This window comes from Podarcis filfolensis (assembly GCF_964270895.1).
Source record: "Podarcis filfolensis genome assembly, chromosome: 5".
NCBI lineage: Eukaryota > Metazoa > Chordata > Lepidosauria > Squamata > Lacertidae > Podarcis > Podarcis filfolensis.
Window position 1 is genome coordinate 19,384,930 of NC_139608.1, and position 17,323 is coordinate 19,402,252.

Here is a 17,323-nt window from a genome sequence, read left to right on the forward strand (position 1 = left end):
TCAAATTTCAAATCTGAAAAGACACCATGCAAAACAAAAACGGATTGGGAGGGAGGAGAAAATGAGCAAACTCGGTTTTCCAGGGCTCTCTTTCATCCAGAGCCTTTTTACACTGCCAGAGTTCAATCAGGAATATGTTGAGAACATGTTCCAACACGCATGTGCAGATTGTCCTACCATCCTTGACTAATGGTAGCTCACACATATAGGATGAAAAACTTAACTGCTTTCTAGGGACAGTGTGTGATTTCTTGTCAGACATCTGATTTGGCATCTTGCCTTTTAGTAATTAAATACATTTTAGAAATTTTTGTTCTTTTATGCAAGTTACAGTTTTAAAAACAATAAACCATGAGAGCCACTATTAAAGATGAGGCAATGTACTGACAACTACCAGAGTTAATTAGAAGGGAAAACTCCTTAAATTCCAGTAAGGACACCAGTGTCAAACACTCAGAAAATGAGTACTGTAGTATCCTATTGTAAATTTACAAAAGCAGATGTATTAAGTTACAGATTTTGTCACACATTAGTAAGTGCACTCTAACAGTATTGGGAGCCCTGTGCAATGTGGACAATGGTGCTTATTCAAGACTATCTTAACACACCCCGCCCCCCAAAAATGGATTAAATAAATGCTTTCTTTCACTGACAAGGTATCATTCAAGTTTTCGATTCTCAGCTTACATCACACTATGTTTTCTGTATCTGTTTGTCTTAGCTGGTTCTTGGCAGTCTCAAATGTACTTTGTTTAAAATCATTTAAACCCACACCCCTTCAGCAGAAAGAGATTCAAACTTGTGATCACTCTTCAGCAGACATCGAACTATACAAGGTAAGGCTTTATTAAAGATCGCACAGTAGTTCTGTTGTAACAACTAGAGACACTGCATGTTGTAAATCACCCTGTGTTACTCAGATGAAGGGCAGTATAGACATTTAATAAAAATAATACAAGCAGTGCACTTTTAGCTGGCCTGAACTTTGCAAGCAGCTCAGTTTGATAACTACGTTGTGCAATAGCTAGTCCACAGCAAATGATAATAGCTAATACAAGGCTAATTCTATATTTGCTGAACTATAAAATTATAATCAAATAAATATACTTCCAGCCATGGCATGGTTTTACTTTTGTTTTTATTGGTAGCATTGCTATCCTGCTGCCCCAAGGTGAGCCTGATATTGAATACTTTACACATTAAAAGTGTATATATGGAAAAATATAACCGCACATGACTACCATATTTACTATGACATAAAATGGAATGTGGAAAACAGTAATAAAAAGTTTAATCTACTGTGTTCTCTCTTGTTAAGGTTTATTACAGAATGTTGAGGGAGCAGTTAATGTAACATTCTTCGATACTGTTGATAGGCCAAGTGGCTAATGGTACAAGCAGTAACTTGTGCCATTGCATTTTGGTCAGGTCTACCTCCCTGCAAAGCAAAAATCTGCTCCAGACCTTTGCACTCAAACTGTTACTAACTTTCAAAGAAGTGTGCTTAAGGCTCTGGTACTATTTTCACCAGTATTGCTGGAATCCAGGTTGGACCATACCATGATCAAAAGTATTTAAACAAAACAAAAAGCAAGGGTTACACATAGTTTTCGGCACACAAGTTATCTGCCCCTGGATTATCCATGATTCATATGGATAACAAAACGTGAAACTACTGATTCCAATGATTGCAGTGGCTTTAAAAAATGCCACCATGATAATGGAAACTTGGCCCCTGTGACTAGATTATTCATTTAAGGAATTTATGTAAAGTGGGTGTACATACATGTCTAAAAATTAATAAGAATGGCTCCATTCCTGATTTTCTGTGAAATACGTTCACTTTCATTCTGCTTGGCTTAAGTGGAACTATGGTGATGAGTCTGCTCACAGAAAACAAATTTAATGCATTTGGTTTCACATAAAGTCACCTAAGGAAAAAAACTGTTGGAAGCAACACTGATTAGAGGGAGGGAAGGCTTGTATTGTCAAAGCTTGCCTATTTAATTTAGGGAGGCAGGGAATGGGATTTTATCTTTCCAGACACAATTCCAGACATTTCCCAGATGTTTACACGAGAGGCTGTAAAATATAAATTTAATTTTATCAGGATAGACAGGTGTTTACGTCTTCTGGAAAGATAAGCATAACATTATTTATGACACAGTGGCAAATTTATATCATTATTTGCTTTTTCAAGCTTACTTTACCAGACATATCTCAGTATGTTTGCATTTTTACTTCAGCATGACTCAATAAATTATAAATACTCTAGTTCATAGAGAAAATATACATGAGCTCTTTCACTTATGAAGTCTTGAGGATTATCTGTGGAACAGATGGTAGATCACAATGTCAATCACTCAGTGCTATATAACATATCCACTTCATTGTTGAGATCAGTTTTTTCTAGTGTCCAAAAGAGGGAGCGCTTTGCATTCTTTTCTTTGGCTTTCTATCCAGGACAGTCTAGTGCAGATGTTGAACAGGGTTGCTTGTTTAGAAATCAGAGAATCTCCACTGCCACCTGAAGAAAAGTGAAAAAGTGGTGAGAGTATGGTACTGACCTGGTTCAGGCATTCATTTCCAGATTTGCTAATTTAGCAGGCAGGACAAGCAGACGACCACATGCTCCCCCTCCTTTTCTTTCTCGGGACTTAACTCCTGGTTTAATTAAACCACAGTTACCCATTACATCCAAAATGGGGAGCTGTGTTTTAATGTCAGTTTACTAACCCGGACCTTAAATTATAGTTTGAAGTTTAAGGTCCTGGTTAGTAAACTGAAATTAAACCACAATTCCCTTTTCGGGGGCAGAACAACTAACTGTGATTCTATTAAACTATAGTCTCACAGTTACATATCTTGTAAGGGTGTTTGGTCTAAACAACATAGCCACAGGATTCGGGATTTAATTCAGTACTGTCTGAGAAAAATGTCACTTGTGAAACCAACTCTATGCTACCTCCATACCTCTAGAAAGGTTGTGTAAATCATTCTCAGTAAAAGCTAATGGGAAATTGAACTAGTTAGCTTTAAAATAGTAAGACCAAATCATGTTATATAGCCCATATGACATATTTCTTTGTTTTACGCGTAATGATATCACTATCTGCCAGTGGTCATTTGAAGCACTTTCCTTGCAGGCATTAGTTTGACACAGTCTGGCTGCAGGATTGTCCTCTCTTAACAGTGGCCAAAGTATGACTTCTGACACTTTGTGTTGGAGAAGTAGGTAAGCATTTTCTATTGACAAATGTACATTTTGAAAATGTGTGAGATTGGATTATAAACCAGCCAGCCCACTATCTATATTAGATTAGCCCAGGTCATTAGTGAGATTTATCTACTTAGTCAAATCTTTTATCAGGTCAGGGTTTGACTTTGATAAGCCATAATCAGAGATTGTGTTACTGATGCTGTCTATTTGAAGATAACAAAAGTTATCTGTATCTTTGGGATCATATGACATCAGTATGCTGTTAATTCCTCAGTTAACATACCTTTAACAAGGTGCTTGGAAACTTAGAATCATAAATTATAGAATTGTAGTTGGAAAGGATCCCAAGGGTCATTTAGTCCAACCTCCTGCAATGCAGGAATCTCAACTAGATAATTCATGACTGATGGCTTTCCAGCCTCTGCTTAAAAACCCCCAAGGAAGGAGAGTCCACAACTTCTTGTGGAAATCTGTTCCACTGTCAAACAGCTCTTACTGTCAGAAAGTTCTTTCTGATGTTCAGTTGGAATCTCTGTTCTTGTAACTTGAATCCATTGGTTCATGCCCCACCCTGCAGAGCAGGAGGAAATAAGCATGCTCCATCCTCAGCATGACAGCCTTTCAGATATTTGAAGATTTCTATCATATCTCCTCTCAGTCTCCTCATTTCCAGGCTAAACAAACCCAGCTTCCTCAACCATTCCTCATAAGGCTTGGTTTCCAGACCATCATCTTGGTTGCCCTCATCTACACACGTTCCTGCTTGTCAATATCCTTCTTAAATTGTGGCAACCAGAACTGGACACAGTACTCCAGGTGTGATCTGGCCAAGGTAGAATAGAGAGGTGCTTTGTCTTCCCTTGATCTGGACACTAAACCACTGTTGATGCAGTCTAGAATAGCATTAGCTTTTTTTTACTGCTGCATCACACTGTTGACTCACGTTAAAGTTGTGGTCTGTCAAGACCTCTAAATCCTTTTCACATGTAGTACTGGTGAGCCAGGTATTCCGCATCTTATGGTTGTGCAACTGGTTCTTCCTAAGTGCTGAACCTTACATTTCTCCGTACTGAAATTCATTCTGTTAGTTTGGGCCTAGTTCTCCAATCTGTTAAGATAATCCTGAATCTTGATTCTGTCTTCTGTGGCATTAGCTACCCCTCCTAGTTTTGGTCTCATCTGCAGACTGGAGGAGCATTTCCTTAATTCCGTCATCCAAATTGTTTATAACACATTGAACAGCAGTGGACCCTGGACAGAACCCTACAGCACCCCACTTGTCACTTTTTTCCAGGATGGCGAGAAACTGTTAGTGAGCACTGTTTTAGTGCAAATGTTGAAGAGTGCTCACTTGCCTAAGAGCTTGTCCTTACTTTCCTATGTCGCTTATCTGGTGGAGATAAACCACAAGCCTGGATCAAGGTGTAGTGGTAAACCAATCCATGGCTTAGCATCTGGTAGTGTGGGAACAGTGGCTGAAATCTATGCTTTGATAACCCACAGGTAAGCTAGTTACAAGTAGGTAGCCGTGTTGGTCTGCCGCAGTCAAAACAAAATAAAAAAATTCCTTCCAGTAGAGACCAAGTAAGTTTGTTATTGGTATGAGCTTTCGTGTGCATGCACACTTCTTCAGCTAGTTTGACTTAGCATTATGAGCGAACACAGAGCTGTGAACTTGCTAACTAATTAGTTGTGAATTAGCAAGTTAAGCCTATAAAAGCATAGAGCTCATTTCTTGGTTATGGCAGACAATTCTGGAAGATCGAGATTCTACACTGACAACTGGTTGCATATGTGAATATCTATATTTTTAGATAGATGGCACAAGTGCTTCTTTTCCCCTAATCAGGAGCTTTTGCTTTTAGGCACAACCCAGACAAAGTTAGCTATTTTAAAATCTCAGTGCAATAATTCATACAGTTATTAGTACATACCTACTACTGAAATCAATGGGGACTAGCCCAGTTTAATTTGGGGTGGCTTGAGCCTGCATGGTTAGGTTGCCAATATTCTGTTGACTTTCCCCCCTCTTAAAATCACATCATTTTGAAAAGTATGCCTGACTGGTAAGGTTTTAACTTTTAATTTCTCTCTTAAAAAAATATCCACCGTTTATGGAAGAGAAATCCAAAGTTTCTTAGCGGGGGTGGGGATAAGAAAGAAACAGGGGCAAAAATACACAGAATATGGTCTAAGGCGCAGCCCGCTCCAGCAGCCGTTAACGGCTGACCTGAGGGAACTGTTGTACTGCGCTCATAAAATTCTCCTCCCTCGTCCAGCCGTTTACTTTTGAACTGATCCTTCCGAAGCGGTTGATTGGCTCGAGACGACCGGCTTGTCCAGGCGCGTGCGCAGCAGCGAGCTGCCGTGGCTGCTTCCCTTTCCTCCTTTCCGGCGATTCTGATTGGAGGAGGAGGGGAAGAAGGGTTTAGCAGCCCCTGGCTCGGATTCATTCAGGGGAAGCTGAGAGGAATTTGCGGGGAGCGAGGGATCTGCTGCCGCAGGTGGAGGTGAGCCTGTAATGCTGGATACGTGTATTATTTTGAAGAAGAATAAAAATGGAGGGGGGGGGGTAGGCTTTTATGGGCGTACTAGGTCGTTGCCATCGTGACTGCCCGGTCCCCGAAGTGTTTTGGGAGAAATTAAGGGAGTGGCGGAGAGAGCCTTGAAAAGTGCTCCTGTTTCTGTAGGTAGAAAGAAGAGCAACGGTAAAGATAACTCCTTTTGGGAGGGGGAAAACAGTGTGACCACCAAGAACTTCGTGGCATTTTCGTTAGTACCACTCTGCTCTGGCATTTGGATGCATATCGGAACAATACAGCTGTCCTAAGACCCAGAAAACTCAAAGGCAAGTATCGTTTGTAGTCAACTTCTTGCTATACTGATTTATCCCTTAAGTTGTAAATGCCCCTTCTGGTGACTGTTCTTGGGTCACGATCCTCCAGCTATTTGTATCTAAACAATACCATTACTCGAGAGTGGGGCTACTTGGCAAATAAATGACCGGAGGGGTCCAGATCTAAAGCATATACAGCTTGCCCTTATTTAAACTTAAATTTAAATCCCTTTATATTAATTTGTGATTAAGAATATAAAATGTTAGTGGTTCACAGTGACTTGCATTAATAAATATTGAGAAACTCTCAGACTTTGTTTGCAAACTTGCGTTTAAAAAGAAACAAGTACCAGGGAACTGATCTTTCCTTTCCATCTTAAGCTCAGTTCAGATTCGATTTTGTATTTCTTCCATAAAGTATTTCACTTCTGTTCACCTACCTACTTTCCTACATTTGAACTTGTGGATGCTTGACACATGCCAGAATAATAAAAGCTTGAGTTAAATAAGCTTGCCTGTCTTTCAGTGACTTAAACCATTTTAAGCAGATACAGTGGTACCTCGGGTAACATACACTTCAGGTTACATACACTTCAGGTTGTAGACTCTGCTAACCCAGAAATAGTACCTCGGATTAAGAGCTTTGCTTCAGGATGAGAACAGAAATCATGCTCCAGCGGCGTGGCGGCAGCGGGAGGCCCCATTAGCTAAAGTGGTGCTTCAGATTAAGAACAGTTTCAGGTTAAGAACGGACCTCCGGAATGAATTAAGCACTTAACCCGAGGTACCACTGTATCTCATAATAATAATAACAACAATTTATTATTTATACCCCGCCCATCTGGCTGGGTTTCCCCAGCCACTCTGGGCGGCTTCCAATAAAACACTAAAATACAATAACCTATTAAACATTAAAAGCTTCCCTAAAGAGGGCTGCCTTCAGATGTCTTCTAAAAGTTTGGTAGTTATTTTATAGAATCATAAGAGTTGGAAGGGACCCCGAGGATCATTTATTCCATTCCCCTGCAATTCAAGAATATCCAGCTGTCTCTTACAGGCATTAAACCTGCAACCTTGGTACTGTCAGCCCCATGTAACCAGCTGAACTTTTCAGCTATATTGTGTTTGGTTTATAGTCACATTTCTTGGTAAACTGGCATCATTTCCTAGATGGGTATCTGATAAGGGAACTATAATTTTTATACTTTTAAATTCAAATGACCATAGTAACAATTAACTAGGTATTTTTTTACACCTCTATGGCAATTCCTATGTGTTTCCAGGTGGGTTTCACAGGAGAATTCTCAGAAGCCTAGGAAGGGCCTTCTGTGAAATATAGGCACAATATTAGATTTTTTTAGAAACATAAAACGGGACAAAGAAAAATCTGCTAGAAAAAAGATTGGCTCCAATCCCAGTGTCAGTATAATAAGAACATTGGAAACTACCTTATACCATGCTAGAGCATTAGTCCATTGGTAAAGGTAAAGGACCCCTGGACAACCAGTCGAATTCGACTATGGGGTGCGGTGCTCATCTGCGCTTTCAGGTCGAGGGAGCCAGCATTTGTCCGCAGCTTTCTGGGTCATGTGGCCGGCATGACTAAACCGCTTCTGGCACAATGGGACACCATGACGAGTACCAGAACGCACAGAAACACCGTTTACCTTCCTGCAGCAGCAGTACCTATTTATCTACTTGTGCCGGTATACTTTTGAACTGCTAGTTTGGCAGGAGCTGGGACAAAGCAACCGGAGTTCACCCCATCGCACGCGTTCAAACTCTGATCGTAAAGCCCAAGAGGCTAAGTGGTTTAGTATTGTCTACACTGACTGGCAGTACCTTGTCAGGATTTCAAACCAGGCTTTTGCTGTTTAAACCTGGGACCTTTTGCTTGGAAGAAATGTGCTCCACCACTGAGCCACGCCCCTTTCCTAATTTATGAAGAAATTGTACTATAGTCATTGGAAGACTACTTACGTATTATTTTGTGTGATGTGCAACAAAATATCCATGCAATACATAGCATTTTCTTTTTAAAACAAGTTTCACTGGAGTTATAGGTCATTGTGAAAGAAGTTCTTTGTTTTATTTGCTGAGAAACATCAGTGATGAGGCAATAAAATTTTGTAAGCAGGAGTGCATTTTCCCTTTCATATAATTACTAGTCACCAGAGTGGTAGAGAACTAAGGAATGGAGGTAAAGGTTTCCCTGCTGAGAACAAACTTTTTTTGCCTTATTTATAGACAGGTTCAGCCCATTGTGACTAAATTATAGGATTCCTGCATCACTACTTAAGCTCAGAAAATATGCCTTACTGCTTGTTATCACCCCTGAATGTCCAGCTTGGAAAACATAATCGCCAAATTCTTCACTTTTTATTCCAGATAAATAGAGAACTGTTATTTCTAGAATATACCAATCCCAGGGCTGACAAATACGACTTCACTATATCTTCTCGGTGAGTATTGAAAATTGTACTTTGCTATTTGTTTGTTTTATTTATTATATTTTTCTGTAGTATCTAATGGAATTTTCTCCAAATACTCTGGGTTTTGTTTACATTTTTAAGGTACGTTACTACTGTTTCCTTAGCCATGCAACCAGTGTAGATTGATTAAAATTGAGTCATATCAAGTCAGTTACTTAAATCAGAAAAAAATGCAAATTTAAAGCATTGATTTCAGTTGTGTCCTGCTGATACTACAACATATATTTCCTAAACAATAGCTGTGTTCACATGAATGACAAACCAAATTTTATGACCCGTGGCTTATTGTGAATGAGCAGCATGTTGGTACGCTCTGCCTGATTACTCCTGTTTTGCTCTTCCCCTTGCATATGTGGGATATGCAATGCAGGGACTCGAGTTTGTGGCTCCCCAACAAGCCATCATTTGCAAACCTTAAGCCAAATTGTTGGGGAGATGTAAATCATAGAACTGTAGAGTTGGAAAAGACATAGAGGGTCATCTAGTCCAACCCTCTGCAATGCAGGAATCTCAACTAAAGCACCCATGACAGATGGCCAAAATCTACAGTTGTCCCTCTTTGAAGCATAGTGTGACACTTCTTACGTTCTTCGGTGGACAAAGGCAACTGTGTGTAAGAGAGCACAGTCATGAAAAGAACAACGGAAATAGCCTTTCTGGGATGCTTTTCCACTGATGCTTAGTGGTCATGACAAGACACAAGGCAGAATTTACCTAACCAGCCCCACTGGTGGAAGTCCTGTGCAAGGACTTCCACTTGTACCATGGAGCTCTACCCAGCTCTCTTCCCCCACTGCATGTCCCCTGAAATTTGCCTCCAGGAGGAGATTTGGGAGAACCTTCAGAACAGTGCTCAGTGGAAGTGGGGTGTTTGTGCATATGGAACAATTGGAAGAGTGCAGTGTTGAATTCTGCCTGCCGGATTCAGAAAATCCATGGTTGTATTCAACTAATGTTTACTCTTTTGACGTCCGTTGACTCATCCATGGAACTTCACGTACATAGTTCCAGAGTGTTCTAAGGTCTGTGAAAGAAACAGTATGCTTGACTGCATATAGATGCTGGTGAAGCATCATATTAAACAGAAGTCAAAAAGCTTTTTGTGACTATTTAAAGTCATTTTCTGACTATTGAAACTGAGGACGCAACCAATGTGTTCACCCGTATGGTAATTGCTCACCAATGGAATGGTTCAATGGATTCAAACTGAAGGAATACTATTGTTATAGCTGTGCGTTAGCAGCTGAAAGAAATGTACTGGGAGGAGACGTAACAAGCAGCAACTCTTTGTTCAGAGCTACAATGGGGCAATCAGAATTTGTGGGGAGCACATAGGAATGCAGAAGAGGATCCAGGACTTATATCCTACTGCCCAGTATGTTCATAGCTGTACCCTTCAAGTGAACTTGGTGATAAAACCAACAGCTTTACAAATCAAATAAATGATTTTCAGACCTTTTTTTGGTTTCCTGGCATCCTTTGCCAGCAGCACAAAAAGGAATGCAGTTTTGGAGGGTGTTGCAAGAAGAAGAATCCCCAGATTATATTGGACATGCTGGAACTTTAACTTCTTAACAATGAATGTAGTATTTGGGAAGAGACTGGCACTAATTTAATATTTTTGGAAGAAACATTTTGATAACAGCACAATCAGGTAGGTGCAAGTTCCTGTACCTTTTGTACCTGTTTTTTTCAGAATTATGACTCATGTGGATATCTACTTCAGTTAACTCCAGAGAACAGCTTGACTTTGTCAGATTTTATGAGCATCATCACGTCAAGTCAAAAGATTCCATTAAAAGCTTGTTCTCTGAGTTAATTCTGGCAATCTCAGCTTCCCAGAAGCAAAACAAAGGAGAATCTGGATCAAGACACCTTGGACATCATTGCACAAGCAAAATAATATCTGTATTTATTGATCATTTGGTGTAACACCTGTACAAGGGTGTTGTTTCTAGTACATAACTTGAGTTTCCTGCAACAGGCACTTAATGAAGCTATTGAAGCCTGGACCATTACTGTGGGATGAAGGCTGGCCTTTCTATCTTGTGCAAGAGGCAAGAATTCTGCAGTCACAAAACTGTGTTTACATTCCTGCACAAGCTTTCAGAGAGCAAGCTGGAAACAACATTGCAGCAAATTATCCCATTGCCAAGATTCCTGATCACCGCTCAGATGACAATGGTAAATGTGCAATGGAGTTTCTCAGCAGTGAGGATTAAGCATTTCCTCTGGAACACCAGGAAAGAAGACAGACTCAATGCTTTGTGGATTAAGTAAGTTCCAGACTTCAATCACAGGACAACTAGACTATTTGCAAGTCCAAAAGACTCTTTGGAGAAGGGGTGTGGCCATGGAAAAGAGAATGGCTGCTTAACTCTGGAGCTCCGTTCCTTGCCTGAAGGAAACACAGTTAAGAGAAGGTAATTTATCAACCTGCTGTTCTCTGGATGGAGCAGAGGTCAAAGGAATGTTCACAAATCACGACTGACCAAAAATAGGTGATCTTGCTCTATTTTTTTTTAAACCTTGTGATAAAAAACAAACTTCAAGCTTGCAGGATGCTGAAGCTGACACTTAACATGGCACTGCCTTTGAAGGATTTCCCCTTTCTAAACAATCAATGACAATGAACATGTCATTTTCAGTACTGATTTTTCCTGGCAAGGTACATTTCAAAGGCTTTGCCAACATTTAGCACTAAGCCATGTTTGGTGGTAACCATAGTTGTTGTTCTTACATTTATTCACATACTGCCTTTCCCCCAGACTGGGACTGAAGGCAGTTTACAGATAAAATAGAACAAGCTAAAACATAGTTAATCATAGTTGAAGCTTAAGTGTTGTGCAATCATGTAAACTTTGTCTTACTTCATGACAGAATAGATTCCTGCAGCCATTTGTGCAGCTCCAGCCTCCCATCCCAAAGACCTTTGCAGCACCTTTAGACTGGCAGTGCCTCGAGGACCTTGTCATCAGTGTTACTGGCCCGCTTGTTATTACTATTGCTTTTGTATCCCACCTTTTTCTCAAAGGAGCTCAAGGTGGTGTACATAGTTCTCCACTTCCTCTTTGAATCCCCGCAGCCCCCCTGCGAGGTAGGTCAGGCTGAGAGGCAGCAACTGGCCCAAGATCACTCAGTGAGCTTCATGGCCAAGCGAGGATTTGAGCCCTGGTCTCCTAGGCCCTAGTCCAACACTACCCCCCCGGGGGGGGCACAACCTGCAGCCCCTCCAGATGAATGTTGGACTACACCTCCCATCATCCCTCATCACTGACTATGCTGGCTGGGACTGATGGGAGTTGTAGTCCAGAAACATTTGGCGGGCCAGAGTTTGTGCACCCCTGCTCTAACCATTACACAACACTGGCTGACTGACTGGATGGGTGAGCTGTGGGAAATGTTGTCTGCTTTGTCTTGCCAGTCCTACTTCCTCTCCCTTTGCCCATTGAAGGAGACACAATCCTATTTTAAAGTGAACAGTGATTTTTATTGGGTTAATTAACTTTATCTGATGCATTTAAGTTTCACATAAATTCTCTTTGAGCGGAAAAGAAACATTTGGCTACCTTATGACATTCGTTTTATTTTTTTCTTTAAGCACTCCTTCCCAAAAAAAACAGTTCTATATAGCTTTTTGAAGAAGTCATCTCCAAAGTGTGTGCTGTCCCTGCTGGTATGCTACAAGGAATAGATACCTCCCTTGACTCTGAATGATTTACTGTTTTGTTTCCTATTATTCAGTCTGCTGCATTGAGTACACTTGGACCAGTCCATCACTCTTGATTCAGAAAGACAGCAGAACTACTTGCACTTGAAGGAGGGTGCTGTTGCATCTCTTGAGTCACTGCTCTAGGTTTGCCTCCTTCCAAATTGGTGGCATATACTGGTCAGTAGCTCCTGCAGAGATACAAGAGGTGGGCTCCTCTAAGAGTGAGCAATCTTTATCCTAACATTCTCTAAAAGGAAGCCTTATTTGGGTCTGGGCGAACTATGTCTTCAGTTTTAATACAGATCAGATGCGGGAAAGTTATTTAAAACATATTGTTTCCTTTAAAGCTTGCAGCTTATCACCTTTTTATTATCCGTCCCTTCTAATCAGTTTAGTTGGGCATACAGCATCTCATCTTTATTTTATCCTTATAATTGAGCTAGGTAGGTTAGGCTGGGAATTGGTGACCAGCACAAGGCCACCCACTCAGCTTCATGGCTGAGTAGGGTTTTGAACATGAGCCCTAGTCTGACAAGAAAAGTCCTGCAATGATGAACAAGTGCATTTATGGCTTAATGTTGCTGATGACATAAATGAACCTCAAAACACTCTTTAGTTTACCTGTGATAATACATCCATTGCTTAAGAGGAAATGATTTCTAAGTGTCTTTTTGCATAGCTAATGTATACTTCTATTTAAGAACAGAAATGTACTTGAATAAAAAATATATAGAAAACCTGTGACATTAGCCCCATATAAACTGTATGTATGAGTGGTGATTGGAGAAGGAACTGGCAAACCCCTCCAGTATTTTGCCAACAAAACTCAATGAACATAAATAAGGAGAAGCTTTGAGAAGAAAGTGAGTTTCCAAGGCACGCTCTGGCTCATGGGGCCACAGAGAGTTGAACACGACTAAGATGACTAAACGAGTGGTGGCATAATTTAGATATATACTTTATAAGTCATAAGCAGCATTGATTTCTCTGATCATATGGTCCATGTATGATGGTTTGACAGAAACCCCTTTCTTGCTTCATTAGAGGGTTGTGCTAGTTATAGCTTGGCAACACATCATTTTATAGAGTAAGTGGGAATCCGTAATATATAACTGATTAGTTTTTGGCCCATTCCACATTTTTTAAAAAAGAAAAAACAATTTCTATATTACTTTCTTAAACTATGTTGAAAAACATGCAATAAATACTATAGCTTAATTAAACCAACTTAGAATGACTTGATTCTATTAGACTTTACATATATATATAACTTTAAAAACGTTTCCCTCTTTATTTTTAGGAAATGCATCATTTTGAAGAGGAACTAACTTGTTCCATTTGCTACAGTATATTTGATGACCCTCGTGTACTGCCATGTTCACATACTTTTTGTAGAAACTGTTTGGAAAGTGTTCTTCAGTTATCAGGCAACTTTTCCATATGGAGACCCTTAAGACTTCCACTGAAGTGTCCCAACTGTAGAAGCATTGTTGAAATTCCACCGACTGGCACAGAATCTTTGCCTGTCAACTTTGTATTAAAGGCTATAATTGAAAAGTATCAGCAAGAGGACCATCCAGATGTCACTACGTGTAGTGAACATTATAGACAACCTCTAAATGTTTACTGTCTTCAAGACAAAAAACTAGTATGTGGCCATTGTCTTACAATAGGAAAACACCATGGCCATCCCATAGACGACCTTCAAAGTGCCTACATGAAAGAAAAGGAAACTCCTGGCAAACTCCTTGAACAGCTGACAGATAAACACTGGAGTGAAGTGTGTTTACTTATTGAAAACCTGGAAGAACATAAAGCTCAATGTGAGAGCATTGTCCAGGAGGATAAAAAAACTGTGTTGCAATATTTCAAGAGACTCAATGATTTACTTGATCATAAAAAACAAGCTTTGCTTGCAGCTTTGGAAGAAGTGAACATGCAAATTGAGACAGAATATGAACCTCTAATTGAAAATATGAAAGGCATACGGGAAGAACAACTTGAATTGATGTCACTGAATACAGCCATTCAGGAGGAGGAATCTCCCCTCTTATTTCTGGAGAAGGTTGATGATATTCGCCAGCGTGTTAAAGCTTTGAAGGGAAAGCCGTTACCAAATATAAAACCTGTAGAAATCTACCCGCGAATAGGGCAGGTGCTGAAAGATGTGTGGTCCAAAAGTGAAATTAGTCAGGTCAACAAGATTGTCATTCCCAAAATAAAGCTAATTTCAAAAGAAAAAATATGTAGCCATGGCTGTGAAAAGGAGAAGAAACCACGTAAAGAATTCTTCAGGTCCTTAAAGCATCTGGCAGTTATACTCACTTTCTTAGTTGTGGCTACTATTATCTTTAGCCAACATCCCTTTCCATTTGTAAAGGAAGTAACATTCCCCTTTGTTATGGAGTCCTTGGAAACATTCTATCAAGATTTTAGTAAGAGGTTTCAGATGGTGGTGGGAACCCTGTGGTATACCTCTAATTTTCTACTTGAATGCCTATACAGAATATTTCCTAGTTCCATGTGAATATTTCAAGTAGCAACCTGTGCTATATTAAGGACCTCATGGATTATTTTAATTTTTAAAAACAGATTCTTATAGCCTGTTGTTAAACTTGGAATGGTAGCCATTAAGATCAGATGATTGAGCCTATTGGCCGATTTACCAGCAACAATTTATAGTAAGGGGATGGAAATTTTATTAAAATGAAACCAATACATGGGAATTTCTGGTCTCAGAATATGTTCACAAACTGATATAAGTAAAGATTAAAGTGTAAATAAAGTGTTAAAAAAGAAGTAAAGATTAAACGGTCCTGTAAAGGCAGTTTGGGAGCTATAGTAGACTTTCCCTTGAATTAGCATCCTCTGCTATCACATCTTTGTGACCTTCAATCCTTGTTTGTCTTTACTTACACTTTTACATATTTTATAAACGCTATTTCCAAAGTATTATTTAGTGCAAAAAGAGCTGGAATGAATGTCATAGTATTTTAGTGACACATTAATCTTAAGTACCCTATAACCTTCCATTAATTTTCTTAGTTGCCCCATCAGTGTTTAATGTTTTAAGTACCAAAGATTTCAAAATGCATTTTTTCCTGGAAAACAAAGTTAATCGTTAACTAGTATGAAAAATAACTGCCAATAATTTCCAAAGCGACAAAACAGCATGTCTGGGAACATTAGAAGGTGTTTGCTTTACAGCTGTTGTAGGAAATCACAAAACCCTACAAACCAGAACTGTACCTGTATATGTAGTTTGGTGATTATGTTAGGGATATACGCAGAAGGCAATAGTATGCCGTAATTGAAACTAGTTTTTCTGCTGGCATAAGACTTGGTAGATTCAATGTTTCTGTATGTTCACTGTATATTTTTGTATAAATGAATTACACGTTTTATCAAATTAGAGATGTAGACTTACACTTTTCAGCAGACTACGTTGCTTATCTCATAATACACCACAATTCATAATACTTCTACTCAGAAATAGGTCTCTTACTTTTTATGAAGCTTACTTCAGAGTGGGGTAAGGATCTATTAGAAATCTCACAGGATTTCTACCTTTATGGCTCAACAGTGGTTTGAACTTGAGTCAGTTCTAAGAAGGGCACTGGAATATTTTTCTTATAAATACCTTAGAAGTGCCTCCTGGAGAGATTCAAGAGTAGACATAACCTCTACAGGCGACAGCCCCATGTAAGTTCCAAGATGTCATGTCACTCTAAATGTGTAAGTTACAGGAAATGAATGTTCCTTTGGACAAGTGCATCACTGTTCTGGTGAATATGTGTGTCCTGCACTGATCATCTGAAATTTTCAGCACAGACCTGGATGTGGATTGTATGTTTAAATAGGCACTGCTGCATTTGGTAATAAGCTATTCCATATCTATGGGGTGTTAGGCAAGGGGTAGTACTTCTGGTGGGGGACGTCATGCTCCTGGGGTAGTTTGCCCACTCATGGGCACTATCTGCACTATCCCTGCATGCAAAGACAGCCTGCAGTGGATTGAGTGGATGAGACCAATAGTGGGTCCAACGGTCAAGAAGGGTTTTTTTTGGGGGGGAGGGTTTGCATGTTGCTGTAGAGGGAGAATTGAGGGGCAAATGTGGCTCCTCAACCTGGGAAGGCAGCCCACCTGGGAGAAGGAAAACTACTAAACCCCTGCCTTGCAGAATACTGTATTGGCCTGAATATAAGCCTCACTTTCCCCCCAAATTTCAACCATGAAAAGTTAAAGTGTGGCTTAAATTCACAACCTTACGAAAACTGGCTTTTATGATAGAATTATATTCAGGTATTGTCTCCCCCCCCACACACACACCTTGAATTTTAAAGGTGCAGCTTATATTTGGGTGCAGCTTATATTCAGGCCAATACGGTATCTGTGGGAGAAGGTGGCGCCTTGTACATCTCTTTCTGGCAACTCCTGCATCCACGTTGGTGTCAAATGTATTGCTCTACTTTCCTTTGGACCACATCACAAGAGCCAGATGGGAACTGAAAACTAAACTACTTAGTAGTTTAGTACATCATTTGCCAATCTTACCACTTACCATGTTTAGGACTTGGATGGTGGGCAGCTACACACTGATATCTTGCCTAGTGGAGCAGTCCCTATGGGATTTCTATTTTGGTTGTTCACCCACCACAGCCTTATGTAACTTGCACCTGTAATTTATTTCCTAAGAATTGTGGGGCTTTTTATTACGTATTCAGCTTCATGCTTTTAAAATGTAAAAAAAAATGAAAATGTATTGAAGTTATTTTTCCAGTTTTTCGGATTGCAGAATTTGTATTTTTCCATGTACTAATATCTTAATCTTCATTACAGCGAACAACTTTTGCTGACAATTGTCACATCTCTATCACAAACCTACTTCTGAAGGTATTTTAAATAAAACTTGAAAAACTTAACTTTGCTGCCCTTGTGTACCATTCACATTATTGGGGGGGGGGGTTAAGGATTAAATTTTCCAGAAATCTCATTGAAATCAGTAGCACTTAATTGTGTCATATGGGCCTGTACCTCAGATCTTTTAAGGTATCTAGTCATC

The 17,323-nt window shown here is 39.8% G+C and overlaps 1 protein-coding gene and 1 long non-coding RNA gene across 14 annotated transcripts; one reads left to right on the plus strand and one right to left on the minus strand.

Moving 5' to 3' along the window:
- Positions 1-824: 824 nt before the first annotated feature.
- LOC310762470 lies at positions 825-5,292 on the minus strand. The gene is made up of 2 exons (XR_014547991.1): positions 5,155-5,292; positions 825-2,527 (listed from the first exon to the last, which is right to left on the minus strand). It is a non-coding gene; the product is annotated as an uncharacterized lncRNA (long non-coding RNA).
- Positions 3,156-17,183, plus strand: TRIM59 (tripartite motif containing 59). 13 transcript variants are annotated; one of them, XM_083613484.1, is made up of 6 exons: positions 5,547-5,730; positions 5,911-6,068; positions 8,445-8,518; positions 10,533-10,971; positions 12,293-12,465; positions 13,561-17,183. In XM_083613484.1, the coding sequence occupies exon 6, from the start codon at positions 13,564-13,566 to the stop codon at positions 14,785-14,787; it is 1,224 nt and encodes a 407-aa protein (XP_083469610.1). In that variant the 5' UTR covers positions 5,547-5,730; positions 5,911-6,068; positions 8,445-8,518; positions 10,533-10,971; positions 12,293-12,465; positions 13,561-13,563; the 3' UTR covers positions 14,788-17,183. The 13 variants fall into 13 exon arrangements, with proteins under 13 accessions (XP_083469612.1, XP_083469614.1, XP_083469605.1 ...); XM_083613480.1 differs by lacking the exon at positions 5,911-6,068 and having other exon boundaries at positions 5,500-5,730; positions 10,245-10,971; XM_083613487.1 differs by lacking the exon at positions 12,293-12,465.
- The last annotated feature ends 140 nt before the right edge of the window (positions 17,184-17,323 follow it).

Excerpts from the sequence above, each read along its gene's own strand:
- TRIM59 (XM_083613486.1), top strand. The coding sequence starts at position 13,564 with ATGCATCATTTTGAAGAGGAACTAACTTGTTCCATTTGCTACAGTATA.